Below are 21,270 nucleotides of genomic sequence, written 5' to 3'. Positions count from 1 at the left end.
TCTCTTTGTGTTGTTGAAAGGGCATCACCTTGGTTTTATATGCCTTCCACTGCCTCTGGATGATCCGAGCCGCTTGTTCCTTTCTGTGATGTGGGGGAGAACATGGTGGTGAGCGCCTTGAGAGTGAACCCCTCGAGTGTGGGGTGCTCGCTGGATGGCATTGGTGGCTGCTGGCGGCCGATTCTGGCTGGCTCTTAAAATAAACAGAAGCAATATAAATTCCAACACTTGGCTGGAGGGGAAAAAACTCTTAAGATGGCAGCAATCCCAGAAACCACAAAAGCCGCAGTTCAACAATTTGCTAGAAGCCAAAGAGAGGGGTAAGAGGCTGTGCCAGGAACTTCAAACGTGGCCCCATACCTGAACGGGAGGCCCTGGCGTATCTAGTTCAGCCTGCCCGCAGCTCATTCTTTGCTTGGCTTCCAGTTCCTTCACCTTCTCATTCAGCTTTTGGATCTCTTCCCTGCCAAAGAAGAAAAACTCCTCGTTTGCCTTGAGTTTCGTTGCAGGAACCACACAGTCTTCAGATAGCCTCGCAGGGTTGGCCCCACGGCACAGACAGCCAAGCAGTTGCTTGAGGTAGACTCGTGCTTTAGAATATCTCTATACATAGATATTTATATCTGACTTTCCTCCCCAGTGGGGACCCTGACCAGCTTACAAACACTGTTTCCTTCCCTGCCTTTTCATACTCACGACAGCCCTGCAAGGCAGGCTTAGGCCTGGGGTCAGCAGCAAGCTTCCACGGCAGAGTGTGGATTTCTCCCGGATCCTAGTCTAACCCCTTCTCCATATTTGAGACCGAAAAGGCGTGAGCAGCCAACCTCACAGAAGAATGTCAGATGCAATGCTCAATCTATGCCATTCTTCAGTGGCATTATCTGGAGTCCCAGGACACAATTCTTGAATTACACAGTTGGGGAAGTTGAAAGTCTTGGACTCCGGGGTGGCCAACCCGTGGCTCTCCAGATGTTCATGGACTACATTCCCCATCAGCCCCTGCCAGCATGGAGAATTAACAGAAATTGTATTCCGTGAACATCTGGAGCACCATAGGTTAGCCACCCCTAGGCTAGCCCAGTGACTGTTTTAATTAGTTTTTAGACGTTCTGTATCTTTAAATGGGAGGTAAGCGTAGGTTAGTTAATTAGGTTGTACTGGTTTCCCTCCCACTGATGTTTAATATTCTTAGGCAGTGTGTTTACTGTATTGTTTGTAATTTTTATAGAGCTAGTGTTAGGTATGGTAAGATTTATTTAGGCTTCATTTAGTGTTGTGATATGGTATTTTTTAGATTAGTCACTAGGCTAGCCTTTTTGTACGAACGCTGCTGTAGATTGTTTTGAGGGTTTGTCTTAGGTCATTGTGTTTTCTGTAGTCTTAAGCTACCGAAGGGGAAAGTCGCAATCTGTGCTTATTCATGTTTATCTATGTTGATTATTTAGGATGTTACATTTATTGATGTTTCATAGTTTATAGTTGTAATATGTTACGATTATCAATGTTTTGTTGTTTATGATGCTATATTTATTGATGTTTTGTAGTTTGATATCATGATTATCAATGTCTGCTGTTATACTGTTGTTGTTCACCACCCTGAGCCATTTGGGGAAGGGCGGTATACAAATCGAATAATACAACACAATACAATATTATGGATAAGGATATCTATGGTATTAATTTAATTTTAGGTTAGTATATATGGGGTGTCTTGTGTACATTCTAATTTTATGATGTTGTGTACGAGGAGATTGTGAGGCCTATGGCCAAGACAATAAACTATTACTACTACTACAATACTCAAAAACTATTGACACCTGAAAAAACTGTTTAAATATCCTACTTTGCAACTGTGTACAGTATCAGACATGAAAATCTAGTCCTGTAACAACCCTTCTGAACCCGAGAAGCTTCTGATGACTTTTATTTTATTTATTTTTAATTAAAAGACTGATCATCTGCTGTCCCAGTCAAAAGGGCTAGTGACAAAACAGCAACACGGTTTGTTTGCAACAGACCAGAAGCAACTGAGAACGAACCAATGGGCTACCGATGTACTTTGCAGAGCATTAGAAGATGGGTCCCCGCCCCAAGGCACATACAGCATAAAAATTAATCAAGTAGGCAATGTTTTCAAGGTTTGTTTGTGAAACAGGATTTTGAGACTGTTTCTTCATCACCTCCCAAACTGCAAGAAAGAGGGAAAACCTCTTTGCCGGGTCTGCTGCCGAGACTTAACTCTTTAGCCGCCACTTGATTCCGGAGGATGACTCGCTGGCCTTGCAGTTTCTTTGCCAGCCTGCAGACATGGTCGCCCTCGCTTTTGGCGTCCGGTTCCTTAGCACCTGGCTGACCCAGGTGAGCAGAAGCGGGCGGAGTGAATGACAGCAACGTGCTGTTCTCTGAGAACTGAGGCTGGGTGTTCTCCATCTCAGCTATTTTCTAGAAGTTGAAAAGAGACAGAAAAAGAAATTATTTCCCTCCCTTTCCCCCCTGCAAACCACAGAACGAGGGAGAGCGAGTGCACCAAGAAACCTGGCTAGCATCTCTCAGGTTTTTCCATTGTAGCAGCCACGAGGTGGCCTTCTGGTTTCCGTAACTCACTTTTTCCAGTTTGGAAATCTGCCGCACCAGCCTCTGCCGGCTCCATTGGGTGTAATCTGGGGAAAGTTGACAAAATGCCAAACAGGTCAGAGACAAACCCCTAAAATGAAATACCCACTGGCTAGAACCTCAGCTTCTGTACGAACCAGCTTGCCAGCCCTGCTCTTTGCCCATGGAGATGACAGGGCTTTCTCGATGATGCCGCCTCACCTTTGGAACCCCATGCCCCCCAAGACTACATCTGGTAGACTACAAAGCCATTTTTCATGTGGTTCCTGGTTGCCCTCAATTTCAGGTTCAGTCTTGACAAATGCTTCCATTTTTTTTTTAAAAAAATCCTCTTGTGAGTGAGTAGAGTATTCCCCTTTTCTCTCCTGAAAGGGGTTTACAATCTCCTTTCCCTCCCCACCCCCCACAACTAACACGCTGTGAGGTGGGTCGGGCTGAAAGAGCTCCAAAAAACTGGGACTAGCCCAAGGTCACCCAGCTGGCATGTGTGGGAGTGCACAACTAATCTGGTTCCCCAGATAAGCCTCCACAGCTCAAGTGGCAGAGCAGGGAATCAAACCCGGTTCTCCAGTTTAGAGTGCACCTGCTCTTAACCACTACACCACGCTGGCGTGTTCTACTTTCTGAGCATCCAAAGAACTTACTCTTTGCTTTACCGGAGGTAGGGGAGCTTCTCAGCACCTGGTGCAGGTCCGCTTTGAGGTTCCGGTTCTCTTCTTGAAGATCTTTGATGCTCTTGGATAACTGCAAGATGGCCGCGTTGAGCACTTTCTGGTGTCTCCTTTCAGGAGGAGATCTGAGCTCAGGAAAGGGGAAGAGAGACAGCTGCGGCCAAGAGTAAAAACGCTAACACAGAAGATCAATAAACTGGATAAATGGACAGAGGCTTGGATATTGGTGGGGGGGGGGGGGAGACACCCTCACCCACAAAACCAATGGCTAACACAGTGGTTACTTTCACAGCCTAACAGAATCAATGGCTTGTGCGAGATAGGGAATGCTCGTTGGACCAGAGAGACTTGGGTTCAATACCTCTTTAGCTACAAAGTTTGCACTGTACCCTGTTTCTGGCTGCTGTCTGTGTGTGTGTGTGGGGGGTGGTACTGAGAAAATGAAGGTCCAAAGGAGTTACCAGTACCAGATCTAGCTCACTGTGGAAGCTAAAAATAAGAGGGGAAATCGGGGAATTCAGAGAGCTGTCCCAGCGAGGGCTGGTGTCAGCATACCCCCGTGGTGGCCAATTGGCCATGCTGGCAGGGGCTGATGGGAATTGTAGTCCATAACATCTTGAGTGCCAAAGGTTCGCCACCACTGGCATACCCTGAGGTGAGGCGGATTCAGGACATCTGGTGGGGACCACTGCCCCTGATCCCCAGATGCACCCCTCTTATGCTACCTGTCTGTACTCATGCTCCCGACTGCTCAGGGTCCCAGAAGAAGAGCATGTGGGTGGTACCCAGAGGTGACACTCCCGGTGGCAACAGCAGATGGTAGAGACAACCGAGCAGGACACACAGACAGGTGGGGGGGTATGCAGGTGGGAGGGTAGAAGGGAGGGCATGAGGGGGACCCTAGGCAGTCTGCCCAGAGCCCCCCCAAACCTGGGGCCAGCCCTCGTTCCAGCAATAGTTCCCAGGGGAGGTATGTGTTTCAAGCTGCCTCGCTGAAGAAAGCTGCTCAGTCTTAAAGGGACCGTGCTCAGTTATGGTGGTGAGCACACCTGAACAGTAGGGTCTTAAGAATGGACATTTTTTGCAGGCAGTTGTGCTCGGCGTCACAACCCCATGGATCCTCACTGAAAGGGCAGAGGCCTGTCTGTTGCCTCACTAGGACTTGGACCTCAGTTCCCTGATTTCCAGCCCAGAACGCCCACCTTTAGACGCATTTGGCGGCCTGGTGGTTAGTGGCTTTCAAGAGAGAGACAACTGAGTTAATCTTACTCAACATTTTCCAAAAGAAACTACCTGGAGCTCCAGAGTCCTGCAGCCTTCCTTTAATAGCACAGCCTCTGTCTGTCTGTCTGTCCCCCCATCCTCTTCCTGAGAGCGTCCGCGGTTTTCTTCTTTTCCTGACTGTCACCTGAGCTCTACCTGGGCAACTTGGAGAGTTAAGCCTCTTCCCCATCCCCACAAGAACGGCAGGTTCGACTTCAATTTGATCCCCATCTGGACGTGCCAAGTTCCCCCAATTTCCCAAGCTACAGAATTGCTAACCATATACTGGCATTGAGACGGCAACGAATGAAAAACCCCCAACACCAATTAACAAATCACCGTGTTTTTGATATTTAAAAAACCAGCCGTATGCACGTATCTGTGTTAAGAGGTCCTGCTCTTGTGCTCTTTTATTAGCGATTATTAGTGGCATACTCTCTGCTGTCAACCAGAGAAGACTAAAATAATCAGTCAACAGGTCATGCCAGTGTGGTTGAACATGAGCCCAAGGGGGTCCCATGTGCCACCTCCCCTTTTCAGTTAAGTGGGGCCAGTGGAGCTACTACAGAGGCAGGCTCTGGAGATGTCTGGGGTGTGTATATCAGCTGGGGTGGGGTGTGTGCTGTCACAGGAGGTGGTGAAGGCCACTAACCTGGATAGCTTGAAAAGGGGCTTGGACAGATTGATGGAGGAGAAGTCGATCTATGCTACCAATCTTGATCCTCCTTGATCTGAGACTGCAAATGCCTTAGCAGTCCAGGTGCTCGGGAGCAGCAGCAGCAGCAGGAGGCCATTGCTTTCACCTCCTGTCTGTGAGCTCCCAAAGGCATCTAGTGGGCCACTGCGAGTAGCAGAGTGCTGGACTATATGGACTCTGGTCTGATCCAGCAGGCTCTTTCTTATGTTCTCGTGTATGTGTGTGTGTGTGTGTGTGTGTGTGTGTGTGTGTGTGTGTGTGTAGTGTGTTGGGGCACACACATTTGGCACTGCTAAGTGGATTTGAGGCAGGGCCAATTACACGGCACCCAATTGGATCCAAGAAGATCTGGTGCACTGTAAAGCCTGGCCTGACCACGCTTCACAGTATGAGCCTAAAAACCACAAAGTGGACTTGGGACTCTCAGCTTGGCCTCTTTTGTTCACATAGTCATTGGCGTGAAAAATGAATGAAAGAGGGTGGCTATCTTTTCCTCAGACAACACTGGGTCCTACACTCAATTGTTATGATATGATATGAGTGAACTAATATCATCTCCTATCGGCCTCGGGGGGGGGGGGAAGAAGAGGTAGTGGTGGAGAGGATCTTATTTCCAACTTTTACTGCCATCCGTTTTATCGTCTGGTTTGATACTGAACCGCCATTGTTCTAAATTGCACTATTATTTATATTCAATGTAACTGTTTTAAACATTGTATATGATTTTATGTTGTGACCTGAGGGGATAGGGCGGGGTATAAATTGAAGAAATAAATTGAAATAAAATAAATATGTTTAGGGACCCAAGTTCAAGAAAAAGCACCTTTTGTTCTCCAACTGCCACAGATTAGCACTGTTGTGTCATCTGTTTAAGGCTTTTTCTTTTGGGCAAGGCCATTTACCACTACCGAATTTTACCTTGAGAGTCAGGTAAAATGGTAAACCTTTGGAAACAAGCTGCAGACCCTAGCTGTCCCTCTGCTTCCAAGAACCAGGGAGATCAACATTCCCTGTGCAATATCCAGTTTTTCAATTTTAGTAACCACTGATGGCTAGAAACCTTGTTACAAACCTTATAGGGCTACAAAACATAAAGTGAAAATAACTGGGATTTTCAGATTTCTCACTACCCAGACGATGGGGTTTCTCGCCCTTTCCTTAGAACCACTTCCTGAAGAGCACCCAACAGTTCTATTCCAGGCAGACTTATTCCACGGATGCCAAAATAACCTATTTCTACCTCGGCAGGCATTCAGATGGCAGCTCTGATGCCTTTAATTGTTCAGTTTTAAACGGGGTCTTAGATGAGGGGAATATAGTCTTTTAAGAAGTCAGCGTCTTCGTGTTACAAGCACAGTTTTCAGTAGGGTGAGGAGGATCTAAAATAGTAACTCATTTGTAAATACCCTTCATCGTAAGTGTAGGGATCCCTTAAAACGTAGGTAGGGGCAGGAATATGGTGAGGATAATGACATTCGAGAGGGCTGGGGTAGGCATACTGTCTCTAGATGTTCTCAGGAGGTTCCTGAGTAGTGGTAGCCTTTGTCAGGTTATTTTTACAAAACCCTTTATCTAATGGGGTTTCCCCAAAAAAGAAAGGAACTCTCTCCCCCTTTCTGCAGAGCCTCAATGAAAAAAGTAGGCTATAGACACCGTAAATAAATCAATAAAAATCCCCAAACAGCACCTAAATGACATTTTTATACTTTTCTTTACTGTCTGGCTAGTAAAGTGTATAGATTAGACCCCACACGCTTATTCCCATGCATACAACCAGGAGGAAATAAACATACTTCTGTCCCACTGACTTTGATTTCACCACCAGGGTTTGGAGCCTCTGGATCTGGAAGAGACAAGAGGGCAGAGGATGGGAACCAAAACAGCAAAGATTGGTCTGCACAAGAAACAGCTTCTGCTAAGATAGGAAGACAGAAACGTGCACAGGAAATGAGAGTCAGTGTGGCGTAGTGAGCAGAGTGATGGGCTTGGGACATGGGCGACCCAGGTTCGAAGCCCCTCTTCTACCACCAAAGTTTGCCGGGCGACCTTGAGCCCATCACACACTCTCAACCTGGCCTACCTCACAGGGTTGCTGATGTGAGAAAACGGGGGAGGGCAGAATGATGTTGCAGGCCGTGTGGCAGCCTCCTTTTCTGTGCAAGCACAATACTGGATACTGAGTGGGCAACTCAACTGATCCCGTAGTCTGCAATGTCTTGAGACACCCAGCATCTGTATGTGTGCTCTCTCTCTCTCTGTTTAAATTTGACTTCTAGTTTTGGTGGTTTGGATGATAAGCTAGAAAGAACATGGGCAGTGCCTAATGAAATTTCAGAAGACAAGAAGACACAGAGCGTGCACAAGCTTTGAGAAGGCTTGGTAGTTCTCAGAGAGTATGATGCCAGAGCACTGCCTGGCTGACTACCCCTGCTCAGATCATGAAGGAGTGGAACACATTATGCAAAATAACCACATGTATCAGGCCGAGAGAGCTGTGTCTAATTTATAGATGGATTCTGTTTCCCATACACAATCCCAGCTTGATTCAGACAAACAATATCTGCTGCAGCCAGAGCCTTTCTAGGCATATATTTAACCCATGATCTTCTGGAGGGGAAAGATTGTGCTTTATATACCAATGCATCCAAGAGAAACCCAGCAAACATAAGTGGTTCCAGGTTTCCCTCTTTTTCTATTTTTTTTTTAAAAAAACTATAACTTTTCCTCCTTTCCACATGAAAGCACGTACTTCCTCATAGCAGGTCTCCAGAGAAATCCGCATTTCTTCTGCGTTTGTGGTCCTGATGTCTGTCTGCAGTTTGCTTTTTAAAGAAAGAGAAAATAAAATAAATACACAGCCCCGGAAAACACCCAGGTATCACAAGCGTTAGTTAGAATCAAGTCCATGTTATTTGCCAAACCCCCCACCACAACTCACAAGGATAGAACTGTTAGTAGTACAGAGTATTGCCAGGTTGATCAGTAGTTCTAATAGTGTAATGCTGAAATGTTGGCAGAAGACAAACATTTCCGTGCAGTAAATTCCCAGCATGACCAAACCCACTGTTGCCAATTGCCCTGCCTTCTCTCCACTTTACATTCTGCAGTCACGCTAAATTCTCTTGAGCCAACACACTACCCGAGCTCCTGTGACCACCCCCCACACCCAGCCAAGTCACAACTGATCCACAGAAACCCCATCCACAGGGTTTTCTAGGCGAGAGGCTTACAGAGGCAGCTTCCCATGGCTTGCCTCTACAAGCGAGCCTCAGATTTCCTTGGTGATCTCATGTCCAAGTTCAGACCACGGCCAACCAGGCTTAGACTGCGAGCTCTGATGAGCTGGGCGTAAGCTGGGCTCAGATAACCCTGACAGATAACCCTCCCACCGCTGCAAGAGGAGGGTCCAAGAGGGACACTTCTCTTGGCTACTCACAACTGTCTCGTACAGACACTCCATTTGCGCAAGAAGATGCGAACTCTGACCCACACAAAAACTCATGCTGGAGGAAAGGCTGTTAGCCTTTAAGGTGCCTTCCCCCCCACACACACACACACTTTGCCCAGAAACGACCACCACTGGCATAGGCAGCATAGCCATGGCAGAAAAGGTGCTCGAATTCTTGAGCCACGCCAGAAAAGGTGCTCGAATTCTGCTCAGCCTGTTGTGGCTTTTGTATCCACTTCTGCAGCCAAACAGCTTTGCAAGGGCAGTTCCCGCTGCCTTTACCCGCCTCCCCGCTCAACCCCTTCATGTGCGTGTTACACCGAAGGTGCCGTACTTGATGGTGTTGTCTTTCTCTTTGCACTGCTGCTCCAGCTTGAGAATCTTCTGTTTCAAACTGTTGATCACCTAATCAAGAGAAAAGAAGGGGAAGGGGGGAATCTCCTGAAACAAAGTCTGACTTGACTGCATGGAAACAATGCTTAGCGGAAGTAAGGTTCCTTTAAGACTGGGCGGACGACAAACCCACAGAAAATAGGGCTGTCTTAAGCAGGCAAAAGAACACATGTCAGGATCACCTGGCACAGACTCAGCTCCAGCCGCCTTCCCTATATGACACAAGTCTAGCATCCCTACAAGTGGTCAGTGAGAGGCCTCTGAAGGGCCACAAGCAGGTGCACAGACAATTTCCCTGATGTTCGCCTCAAGAACTGGAGTTCAGAGATATGCTGCCTTGGAACATGGAGTTTCCATTTAGCCGACACAGCTAATAGCCACTCACGGACTGAGCCCTCCGTGAGATTTATCTATGACAGTAACAGTAATTGGCTTTGTGAACAAACGGAAATAACTGTGAACTAAAGCCCCTGCCGAAGTCAAGGGACAAGCGTTCCTTCAGCCGTCAGAGTGGATTCGAACGCCAATCCCAATTCTGCAGATAGTGTGGAATTGCTGAGACTATGCTCTTCAAAGATTCATCACTGTTAAGGAGAATGGGAAGGCCAGTCACAAAGAAAACAGGGACGGCGTCACCTAAAACCAGAGTTCGGACCATCAAGTAGAATGTGGTGGCCAACACTGTGAGGTCGCTCAGAGATTTATTAATAACTTCTTGTGAGCAATTTCTCGCTGTGCCTTAATTATGCGGTTTGGTGCTATCTGGTCTCCCGATGAATCAACTGTGGTCTGATCCATCCACAAGCATCAAGTCGCAGGCAAAGAGAAAGAGCGAAAAGGTGCGACTTACCCAGCTGCTGTGGTTCTTTGGCTCTGTCCACACACCAATAAACTCTGAGCCCTGTTACACAAAAGAAAAAAGTGACCAATGTTTGTCATTTCTAGCATGTTTCCAGCAAGTGGCGTAATGGTTAAGAGCAGGTGCACTCTAATCTGGAGGAACCGGGTTTGATTCCCCACTCTGCCACTTGAGCTGTGGAGGCTTCTCTGGGGAATTTAGATTAGCCTGTGCACTCCAACACATGCCAGCTGGGTGACCTTGGGATAGTCACAGTTCTTCTGAACGCTCTTAGCCCCACCCACCTCACAAGGTGTTTGTTGTGAGGGGGGAAGGGAAAGGAGTTTGTAAGCAGGAGAGAAAGGGGGATATAAATCTAACTCTTCTTCTTCAAAATAAACATCAGGTGGCGCCTCACCAACAACTTACAACCCAGAACTGATGGATTGTCTTCATAGTCCTTTGCATCACATAAGGTGTTTTTTGTCAAGTTACAGCTGACTTAATGGTGACTCAGAAGGGTTTTTAAGGCCACACGTTCAGAGGTAGTTTGCCATTGCCTGCTTCAAGACCCTGGTAATTCTTGAAGGGTTCCCATTCATATACCTGCCAAGGCCGACCCTCCTTAGCTTCTGAGGTCTGACAAGATCAGGCTAGCCTGGGGCTACCTCAGGTTACTAAGGTAACAAGTGGCTATCTCTCTGGATTGTGGCAAGGGTTACTGGTCAAAAGAAGACAAACGAGAAGAGAATCTGAAGAGAGCTTAAAGCTAACAGATGTATTGTGCAGAAAAGAGCAAGAATCCACGGAGCACCTTAAAGACTAACAACATTTCCAGCAGGGAATGAGCTTTCGTGAGTCATAGCTCACTTCCCCAGATACAGTTAGAATGTGAGTCCATCTGTTCTTAGATAGAGAATAATAGAATCCTAGAGTGGGAAGAGGCCCCAAGGGCCATCAAGTCCAACTTCCTACAATGCAGGAATACACAATCAAAGCACTCCTGACAGATGGCCATCCAGCCTCTCTTTAAAAAACCTCCCAAGAAGGAGACTCCGCCACACTCCGAGGTAGGGCATTCCACTGTCGAACAGCCTTGACTGTCAGGAAGTTTTTCCTGATGTTTAGGTGGAATCTCTTTTCCTTCACCTTGAACCCATCACTCCTGGTCCTCATCTCTGGAGCAGCAGAAAACAAGCCTGCTCCCTCACCCACATGACATCCCTTCAGATATCTCAACATGGCTATCATGTTACCTCTTCACCTTCTCTTCACCAAACGAAACATCCCCAGCTCCCTAAGTCTCTCCTCGTAGGGCACGGATTCCAGACCTTTTACCATTTTGACCATTTTGGTTGCCCTCCTCTGGAAGTGTTGTTTATCATGGTGTACAACCCTGACATGGATGGCCCAGGCTAGACTTCCATAGACTATTTCAGAAGCTAAGCAGGGTCGTCCCTTGTTAGTACTTGGATGGGAGCTCTCCAAGGAAATCTGAGATTGCTATGGAGAGGCAGGTAATGGTAAGTCCCCTCTGTTTGTCTCTTACCTTGAATGCCCTGCGGGGTCACCGTAAATCAGTTGCAACTTGACAGCATTGTCTTCCACCATGTTTTTGTGCTCTGGAGCCAACTTTTACCAGAGGCACAAAGAGCATAGTTCTGCAACTGTGCTGATGACAATATTATTATTAATACTTATCAGGCACCTCGTTACCTTGCAGAAAACAGGATATCAGCGACTTCCTGTCTTGTCTGCCTGCCAAACCGATGTTCAGATTTAGAAGCCAAAACACAACCCTTCCGAGTGGAAAAAGAAACAACTGGACGAGCAGATTCGAACGCTAATGTCTCGGCCCTGTCGCTCACCACGCAGCTTACCCGGGAGGGATCCAGCAACTGCTCCAGCTGTCTGTCTTTTCGGTTATTCTCTTCTTCCAGTCGCCGGAGCTTTGTTTTCATTTGATCCGCTTCGCATTTCTGAGCCTGTATTTCCTACACGGAGGGAGAGAGGAAGAAAAAACATCCAGGTTGTTATCCAGCAGCCTGTCAACAGAAGCTGCTAGTACCCATGGGTCTTCCCCACGTTTCCTTTCCCCTAGCAGTCCCACCCAACCTGGAAAGTTGACCCACATGAACAAATGGCCGTGTCTGAGGGGCGGGGAGGGGCACAAGATCACCCTTCCTGCCTCTTTGGTTTGCACAACCATGAGAATCAACGTTCCCACGGTTGGAAACAATTACCGGGCAGGGTGGGAATGAGGGAACGATCCATTATCACTGGGGCCACAGTTTGCTGAACAGAACCTAATGTTGGTTCTGGTGGGTTTTCTAGGCTGTGTGGCCGTGGTCTGGTGGATCTTGTTCTTAACGTTTCGCCTGCATCTGTGGCTGTGATCTTCAGAGGTGTATCCCAGAGGGAAGTCTGTTACACACTGTGTCTGTTACACACTGTTTACACACAGTGTATAACAGACTTCCCTCTGGGATACACCTCTGAAGATGCCAGCCACAGATGCAGGCAAAATGTTAGGAACAAGATCTACCAGACTGCGGCCACACAGGCTGGAAAACCCAGCACAACCAGTTGAATCCAGCCGTGAAAGCCTTCGACCATACACAGAACCCAATGTCTTTAGCTAGGTATTAGGAAAAACTTCCTGACAGAGCACTTCCTCAGAGGCTAGATGGCCGTCTGACATCAATGCTGACTCTGTGAACTGAGGCAGAATATGAAAGGAAGGGCAGGAAGGCATGAGTCAGTGCTCAGCTCCTGTTGCCCTTTCTTACATGCCCAAGCTGATGCCTATCACCACTTTGGGGTCAGGAAAGAATTTTCCTCCAAGCCAGGCTAGCTAGGGATTTTTGCCTTCCTCTGGGTACAGAGCAGAAATCACTAAGGGATGAGTGGGGGAGGAAAGTAGTTGTGAATTTCCGATACTGTGCAGGGGGTTGGACTAGATGATCCCTGAAGTCCCTTCCAGCTCTGCCTTTCTATGAAATGAAAGTCCACATAGTGCACGGAAGCTCCCAGGGCACCTTTTTCAACTGAATGATCTCATCGTACATCTCTTCCTTTTCTTTGTAGTTCGGAGTTCCCGGGATGTAGCCTAGAAAAGAAAACAACGAGAAGGGACACTGCTGTGAAAGTGTCAACAATGACGACAATCTTGCAATGACACTAAAGAGAGGAGATTGCTTAAGGTGTCGTTGAAGAGGTTACAGTAATAGATGGCCCTCTGATAGCCGGGCTCATTCGGTACCTTTGTCAGGATATGAGAAATTCATGCCTTGCGCCTCTTTGATACACACAGAGGACTTTCCCATATCACCGACAGGTTGAGATGGAACACGGCTAATTTAGGCAATAGGTTGTTGACAGTGACAAATACCTGGGGACTGACCAAGTGGGTCACAAGCGCATATGTAAGACCCAACATGCTACAGAAACCTCCCAACCAGCTTAGCAGCTTGAGGTTTGCAGGACCTTGTGGGGGCAATAAGCACTGTGGGCTTGTTCCCACCTGCTTAGCTGCCAGCCGTGCCGTTTTCCTACACCAAACCGGAACACAGAAGTGAAAGCTTCCAGCAAACTGAAGTGCGGAGTCCAGTGGCCCTTTAAAGGCCACCAAAATTTATTCCACAGAAGTGTTCGTGAGTTGGAGCTCCCAATATCAAATGAACAGGAGTGGAAATCCACCCAGTTGATTTATAGACACAAGAGGAGGTTCAGAAAGAGAGCCAGTTCCCTGAATTTCCCATGAACTAGTATATAAAACTCAAAACTGATATGAACACTTTCCCCACTGCACTTTGTTCATGAGAAGGGCCGCTCGTCCACCTGGAAGCAGGTCACTCCTTTGTCCATGCGGCAGGAGGCCATTACTACAAAGACTACTCTGTGCTGTTTGCAGTATTGCTCACAACAATCCTGTATGGTGGGCCACATTATCATCCCCATGCTGAACATGGACAGCGGATGGCTTAAAGCAGTGATGGCGAACTTTTTCAAGACCGAGTGCCCAAACTGCAACTCAAAACCCACTTATTTATTGCAGAGTGCCAACATGGCAATTTAACCTGAATACTGAGCTTTTAGTTTACAAAAACAGTTTGCTTCAAGGCGTGTGTTACTCAGGAGTAAATCTGGTGAAGCAACTGTGCAACGATTCGAACGGGTGAATCACAACCCTAGGAGGGTTTACTCTGAAGCAAGCCCCATTGCCAGCAACCGAGCTTACTCCCAGGTAAAGGATCATGCCCAAGCCAGCCTAGGGGGGGGTGTGGGTGATTTTCTGCCCCACCACATGATGAACTCTGTGCACGCGTGCCCACAGAAAGGGTTCTGAGTGCCACCTCTGGCACCCATGCCATAGGTTCGTCACCGCTGGCTTAAAGCCACCTTAGGAGTCTCTGCCGAGGTTCCCAGTTTGTAGTTCAACCATTTGCGCTGAAATCCCAAGCAAAGTTACACCCTTCTAAGTCCATGGGCTCAGAACAGCATTCACTGGTTAGGATGGTGCTGTTAGCTATGGCGCTTGACTAGCACACAGATATCTTCAGGGCCAGCAAAGTTTCCCACAAGACTGCTGAACTCACCATTGGTGGCAAAACGAGCATGTTTTGGCTTCTTCATGCCCAGGGCTTCCTTCAGATATTCTGGAGTGTCGTCAGACAGAGCGGACCGTGCAAGGCCCACATCGGGGTCTGATTTCGTCTGGCGGACCCACGCATCTATTTAAAGGGGAGGGGGAAACAAGACTGTGATACTTCTGCAGTTTGTCTGCTTCACTTGCTGATCTGAGCCTTCCAGTAGAAACAGACACTCCAGAAGAGACAAACTGGGGGGAAATGCCCAAACTCAAGCCTGTTCCCAGCTGCTTAACCTAAGTGTCCCTGGTCTGGTTGAGTCTGTGGGCGCTTTTAGAATTTTGAAAACAGGGAGCAGGTGCCAGCACAAGACAGCTGCCCAGGCCAATCCAAAAATGGCTGCCAGGGGGTACTAAGTGTCAATAAAGAAGACTTTACTGACAGACATCAGATGGCCCAGCTTCAGAAAGCTGGTTCTAAGGAACTGCCTCTGGGTACAAGTTTTTATACCCCAAGTTCTTTCCCCCGTCCCTCTTCCTCACCCCATATCAAAGACAGAGTAGAACAGGACAGGAATGTTACAGCCGTTGCTTTCTCAAGGCCAGTGGGAAAGAGAAAGGAGAGAGGCTGACACTTGGGCGCTACATGTTGCAGATCAAGGGAAGGTGGAAAACCAAAAATAAAGCAAAGGTCCATTAACATGACAATGTCCGGAAGGCTCTTCCTGACACTTAGGCCAATCGGGGTACTAGGGCCAACTGTGAAATGAGACTGACCCCAGTACCTCACAGCAGCCATTTTCAAATTGGTCTTGGTCCTCTAGACAGCCATTTTATTTTGGGTTGTCTTGCTCTGATGGGAAAGCTCTTTGCCATGGGGTAGCCATGCTGTGGGGAAGAAGCCAAAAACGGCGCCAGGAAACCCACCGGTGGGCACTGTGCTGCCCCACTGGGGATGAGTAGCTTGGGAGCAGCCTTGTTTCATGCACACTGGCCCTCAGCACTGAACGAAAGGCATTCCAACGGCTTCAGCAGCCAAACACTTTGACACGACATTTTGCTGTTAGTGACCGGCATGTCAGTGATAAAAGCAGAGGACATGTTCCCCATTTAGGGCTCCATTTCTTGATATTTTTGCAACTCACGGCCTGTCTTCAGGCTGAGCTGGGGGAACAGCTGCCTCCCAGTGGTGACAGTAAAGAGAAGAGTTTGGATTTATACCCTGCCTTTCTCTCCTGTAAGGAGACTCAAAGGGGCTTACGATCTTCTTTCCCTTCCCCTGTGAGGTAGGTGGGACTGAGAGAGCTCCGTAGAACTGTGACTAGCCCAAGGTCACCCAGCTGGCTCATGTTGAAGTGCTAATCTAGTTCCCCAGATAAGCCTCCACAGCTCAAGTGGCAGAGCTGGGAATCACACCTGGTTCTCCAGATTGGAGTGAACCTGCTCTGAACCACTATGCCAAGAGGGGAACTATGCAAATGCAGCTCCTTCCTGCACAAAGATAATCAGAAAAGATCAGGGTTGTGCGGGAGGAACGTTGGCGCTTTGGCCTTTGTGGCAATGGTCCATGGACTCCTGCCACGCAGCTCAGGGAATGTCACCTTCACCAAGTGGGAAGAAGATGCTGCTGTTATTCCCAGGCAAGGAGGAGGCCTTTGAAAGAGGGATCGGGAAGCCAGACGGGTACCTTGTCTCAGAGATTCTCGCCACAGCTTCGAAGCCTTCCCCAAAGGGATGTCGAAACGTCTGCTCTCCGCCCCCTTGAAGGATCTCAGGAATGAAGGCTTCTTGGGATGGAGGCAGGTGCTTGAGGAGTAAGGAGACTCTAAGGCCGAGAAAGAGAACAGGACGTTGGTTTTAAAAAAGAAAAACATTACTTCCGTTTCAAAAAAAGATGTCTGGTCAAGTCACTGGGTGCCAAATGGCCTCTTTGCCCGCCGTTCTTGGAAACAGGAGGCAATTGGCTGGCATCTTCAGAGGTGTATCACAGAGAAGTCTGTTACACACTGTGTCTAGTAGGCAAGTTGGTGTGTGTAGGCAAGTTGTGGCAAGTTGGTGGGTTTGGAACTGTTTGGCGAGCGATAACAAACTCCTGCTGAACATTGGTTCAACATGGTTGAATACCTACAGTGGGTTGTGACCCCAAGGTCAGTTGAGTACACAAGGATCTGCTTCAGGCTTGTTTATGCAGCATAACTATGCTCCAGCATAAACTCTGTGATTTGTTGCCAGCATGATTGCTTAGAGTGGCAGCAGTGGTTGTGATGGGTTTTCCAGGCTGCGTGGCCATGGTCTGGTGGATCTTGTTCCTAACGTTTCACCTGCATCTGTGGCTGGCATCTTCAGAGGTGTATCACAGAGAAGTCTGTTACACACTGTGTCTAGTAGGCAAGTTGGTGGGTGTAGGCAAGTTGTGGCAAGTTGGTGGGTTTGGAACTGTTTGGCGAGCGATAACAAACTCCTGCTGAACATACAAGAGTGGCTGAACTCAGAGGGGGAACTTTTCAAGGGCAGGAAAGACGAAAAGCAGCTTCTGGGGCTCTTAAAATTGCAATTCTCTTGGTTCAAACATTGCATAGCATTGTAAGTGGCTACGGGGTGCCAAAACTGGCAGGTTATAAACGGGGAAAAAATAGCCATCTCGTATTTTTTTATAGGAGACAAAACAGACATGAGTTTGTAGGAGCGTACGAATGAACACCCCATGTTAGCAGGCTCAGCATCTAGGGTGACTAAAGCGGGCCTGAGACTCCACCTCATTTCTCCTTATGTGGTCATTTTTGCAGACTCTGCCCGATGAAGGGCTCAGACAAACCTGGAAGCTTACGCAATAATTTTTTATTAGCCCTAATAAGAAGGCACCACCCGATTAAAGATGAAGACTTCATTGTGGCTTACTTGGGGATTTCGGAGGCTTGCGAGACGATTTCTTCTTCGGCTTCTGAAATGAAATTGTTTTGGTGGGTTGGAATCCATCAGCAGGCATGGCACAATTGTCACATCACAGACAATGGCCAGTATTAACCTTTCAAACTAGAGAACAAAGGTTCAGCAGCAGTAATATTTACATGAGCGGAGCTCCGGTTATTTTCTCAGCGACAACTGGATGATTTAGGTGTCTTAAGGCCCAAAATTAGCTGGGCTAGGTTAGTAGGCCCCACAAAAATGGCTTGCCTATGAAATCACTGCTTGCAGTGGTACCCCAGGGTTGGATACGACTGAAGGGGAAACTTTACCTTTTTTTATTTCAGACTGTACAATCTTTCTGTACAAACATACATAGCAACCTATTTTGTAATTTGAACCCATGATGCAATCCACTTATATGATGCAAGGGCCTTTCTAGTGCTGGCACCTTTACTGTGGAACGTTCTCCCTGGTCTGACTGCTGCCAGGTGAAAGCCTGGTTGAATACCTACAGTGGGTTGTGACCCCAAGGTCAGTTGAGTACACAAGGATCTGCTTCAGGCTTGTTTATGCAGCATAACTATGCTCCAGCATAAACTCTGTGATTTGTTGCCAGCATGATTGCTTAGAGTGGCAGCAGTGGTTGTGATGGGTTTTCCAGGCTGCGTGGCCATGGTCTGGTGGATCTTGTTCCTAACGTTTCACCTGCATCTGTGGCTGGCATCTTCAGAGGTGTATCACAGAGAAGTCTGTTACACACTGTGTCTAGTGAGAAGGGAATGTTCAGTGGGGTATATATTGTCCATGTCCCAGGGTGGGGAACCAATCAGTAAGAGCTTTGGGTGGAACTTGCTCTGCCTTCGACAATACAATGCTTAGAGTGTTCAACTAGGACAGGGGTAGGGAACCTGCGGCTCTCCAGATGTTCAGGAACTACAATTCCCATCAGCCCCTACCAGCATGGCCAATTGGCCATGCTGACAGAGGCTGATGGGAATTGTAGTTCCTGAACATCTGGAGAGCCGCAGGTTCCCTACCCCTGAACTAGGATCTTGGAAATCCAGGCTCTAATTGCTACTCTGCCATAGAAGATTGCCGGATGATCTTGGGACCATCACACACTCTCAGCCTAGCCCACCTCACAGGGAGGTTGTGCAGATAACATGGAGAAGAGAATGATGAAAGCCGCCTTGGGGAAGGTGAGGTGTAAATGAAGCAAATAACTACATACAGTTGTTGCTGGCCAAACTCACCGTTTCAGTATCAGATCCGTAGGTAGCTGCAGAGAGACTCTCTTCTACCTGTGGAATAGATGCGGGTCTTTAAGAACACTAATTCCAACCCACACAAATGGAGGAAAGTCGTCAGAGCCAAGCTCGGTAGTTCGTCTGCAACGGGGGCCAAGTGGAAATGCCTCAGGAATCGTACAACGCAGCAGGTGATTTTCACACAACGATGTTTATGGAGGGCACGTGCTATGACCCCAACGTGCTGCCAACCGTGAAGGCTCTCGTGGCAACTGGAAGATGAGCATGCTGACTGTGGCAGAAGCTTTGTTGCCAGTTATGTACAGCCTGTGTTCTTCAGGACCCCCTTTCTTCCAGCAGCGGCATTTTGTGGGGATCGGTGGGCTAAAGTGGGTTGGGGAGGGGAGAGGTGGGAAAGTTCCATTCCACCAATGGAAAAAGTAGTCTGGAGCCAACCCTGAAGTTCTTCGGAAGACGGCTCTATCCTCCCTTCCGATATGCCGCCCCAAGAACCCATCATCGGCGCTTTTCGGGGGGGGGGGGGGGAAGCCTCGCTGAATACACTTTGGAAGGTTTCTAACTAGATCAGCTGTAGGCGATCTTACCCCGATTCACTCTCTCAGTTCATCTGAGCAATGTGTGGACCCAAGAGGTCCGATCAGCACCCCATGGGAGCTGCGAGCCTGCCCTGAACACTTTCCAGTATGCCACCTTTCCTTGGCAGACACGTGGATATGGAAAGGTGGCCAGGGTTAGCAGGCCCAGTGTTCTGATATTCAAACTAACGTATCCAGCCGCATTCTGAAGTCAGGTAAATCACTGGCTAACAGTGATTGTGCTGGCAGTGATGTCTGAGCAACACATGCTACGGCAGAAAGAAACAGTCATGGCAGCTGAGGACGGGCCTCAAAGAACAACAGCTTTATGGTTTAAAGCCAAAACCTTGCCGCTCTGGTTTCTGAGAATGGCTCTGGTTTCTGAGCATGGAACATATAACAGGACATTTCCAGGCTTTAAGATAAAAAAAACAAGGAACTTAATATAAATCTGTGTGTGTATGTGTGCGTGTGTGCGTGCTGAGATTTTCAAAGAAGCCAGATCCAGAATGGCAGACATGCACAATAGACGCCCCAAATTTATAAACTGTGCCGTAGTGTCAGAAATGTATATGAATGAGCTTTATAATCCCTCTCCTAATATTAGCAAGAAGGAGCATTTGGAGGATTTTCATTTCCTTTGAAAAGATAGCGGTTCGGAGATTGTTATTATTATGTTGCAGATAGGTCACCCTTGAAGGAAGGGCCCCACGGCTCATTTCCGTAGCTGCCTTTGGCCTCTTTAGAGATGCCAGTCCTCCTTCAGTGAGATCTAAATCTGGCTCAGTGGAAAAGGCAAAAAGTTTTGGATTTTTTTGTTTTTGTTGTTTTTTGTAATCCAGGCTGGCAGGAAAGGTGGGATGAATGAAGAAATAAAGGCAGTTTTCTCGTTTGGTTCAGCACAGGCAGACACCGACTTCCCTCACAACCTGCCGCAGAGCTTTTAATTTCCTGAGGTCACATTCCTCCCAGCGCACTGGCAGAATGATTTTTGCTATCTTTTAAAAATCTGATCAACAACACATCTTCCCCGTCCCGTAGGGGTGATCGGACTGCAAAACAGGGAAAACTGCATACTGTAACTTGAAAGCAGTCAGATAAATACCCAGGACAATCAATGGATATATGAATCTCCCATGGGGTGAAACTTTCCCAGATACTCTCTCCTCTCCTTCACTAGGGACAATTCAAATGAAATATGAATCTTAAGGACCAGTGTGCAGTTCACCACTACCTCATTGTGCATCTCAGATACGAGAACAAGTGTGGTGTAATGGCTACAATGATGGACTAGGTTCACTAGGACTTTTGGAGGTTCAAATCTCTGCTTCCCCACAGAAAGTTGCTGAGTGATCTTGGGCCATGTGGTCTCAGCCTGACCTACATCTCAGTGTTGTTGTGAGTGTAAAACAGAAGGATGTACTTGTAAGTCACTTCAGGTCTCTGTTGAGAAGGGGGACATATTTAAATAAAACAGTGCAGGGAAAAAAGTAAACATGCCCTTTGATGGTTTTGCGTCCATTTTTCAAAGGCAAGGAAAAATTTTCAGCCATGCAGTTGCCATTTAGGGGTACCACTGGTCGGTTGGGAGTTAAGCTCTTTCAGTTCAGAGGTGTGACATTTGAGCATGCTTTCTAAGAAAGTGTAACCCCCATGCTCAGAATGGGTTGACCCAGTAAGGGGTAGAGACTCAGAGCAGCACGAGGCAGCAGACATGTAGTTGGAGGAGACAAGGCTACTAGACTCGGACCTTGATTTCAATAAGCCCTTAACACCTTGTTAAGGGTTTCTTTTGTGGTTGTAATGGGTGAGAGTTCTCCTGGAAACCTTCATCATGTTGGATCCTGTTCATCAAGCCCTTGGAGTCTTCAGGAGCCAACCCACTTGCAAAGAAGAAATGGACTTGGCAGTATCAGTAGACTGTAAATATAAGGACTTGAAATTGCAACCTGAACAGGACCTTGAAATGTGATGTTAAATGTTGATGTTATATGTTATGTGTTAAGAAA

At 47.6% G+C, this 21,270-nt stretch overlaps 1 protein-coding gene across 3 annotated transcripts in view; it reads right to left on the bottom strand.

Moving 5' to 3' along the window:
* Window positions 1-21,270, bottom strand: part of IQCE (IQ motif containing E) — a 28,135-nt gene that overhangs the window by 5,679 nt on the left and 1,186 nt on the right. For 2 of the 3 annotated variants that reach the window (XM_048494942.1, XM_048494943.1), the window contains exons 2-16: window positions 18,672-18,719; window positions 17,410-17,452; window positions 16,199-16,336; window positions 14,522-14,656; window positions 12,962-13,032; window positions 11,792-11,917; window positions 9,936-9,986; window positions 9,027-9,097; window positions 7,994-8,066; window positions 7,038-7,087; window positions 3,258-3,409; window positions 2,605-2,660; window positions 2,240-2,442; window positions 361-463; window positions 29-193 (exon numbers count right to left, since the gene is read on the bottom strand). In XM_048494942.1, the coding sequence (XP_048350899.1) occupies window positions 29-193; window positions 361-463; window positions 2,240-2,442; window positions 2,605-2,660; window positions 3,258-3,409; window positions 7,038-7,087; window positions 7,994-8,066; window positions 9,027-9,097; window positions 9,936-9,986; window positions 11,792-11,917; window positions 12,962-13,032; window positions 14,522-14,656; window positions 16,199-16,336; window positions 17,410-17,452; window positions 18,672-18,719 (1,485 nt within the window). The remainder of the gene's footprint in view (window positions 1-28; window positions 194-360; window positions 464-2,239; window positions 2,443-2,604; window positions 2,661-3,257; window positions 3,410-7,037; window positions 7,088-7,993; window positions 8,067-9,026; window positions 9,098-9,935; window positions 9,987-11,791; window positions 11,918-12,961; window positions 13,033-14,521; window positions 14,657-16,198; window positions 16,337-17,409; window positions 17,453-18,671; window positions 18,720-21,270) is intronic. The other variant, XM_048494944.1, reaches the window with a different exon arrangement.

Source organism: Sphaerodactylus townsendi, linkage group LG04 (genome assembly GCF_021028975.2).
Source record: "Sphaerodactylus townsendi isolate TG3544 linkage group LG04, MPM_Stown_v2.3, whole genome shotgun sequence".
Taxonomy (NCBI): Eukaryota; Metazoa; Chordata; class Lepidosauria; order Squamata; family Sphaerodactylidae; genus Sphaerodactylus; species Sphaerodactylus townsendi.
This window is presented reverse-complemented; position numbering and strand designations above follow the sequence as displayed.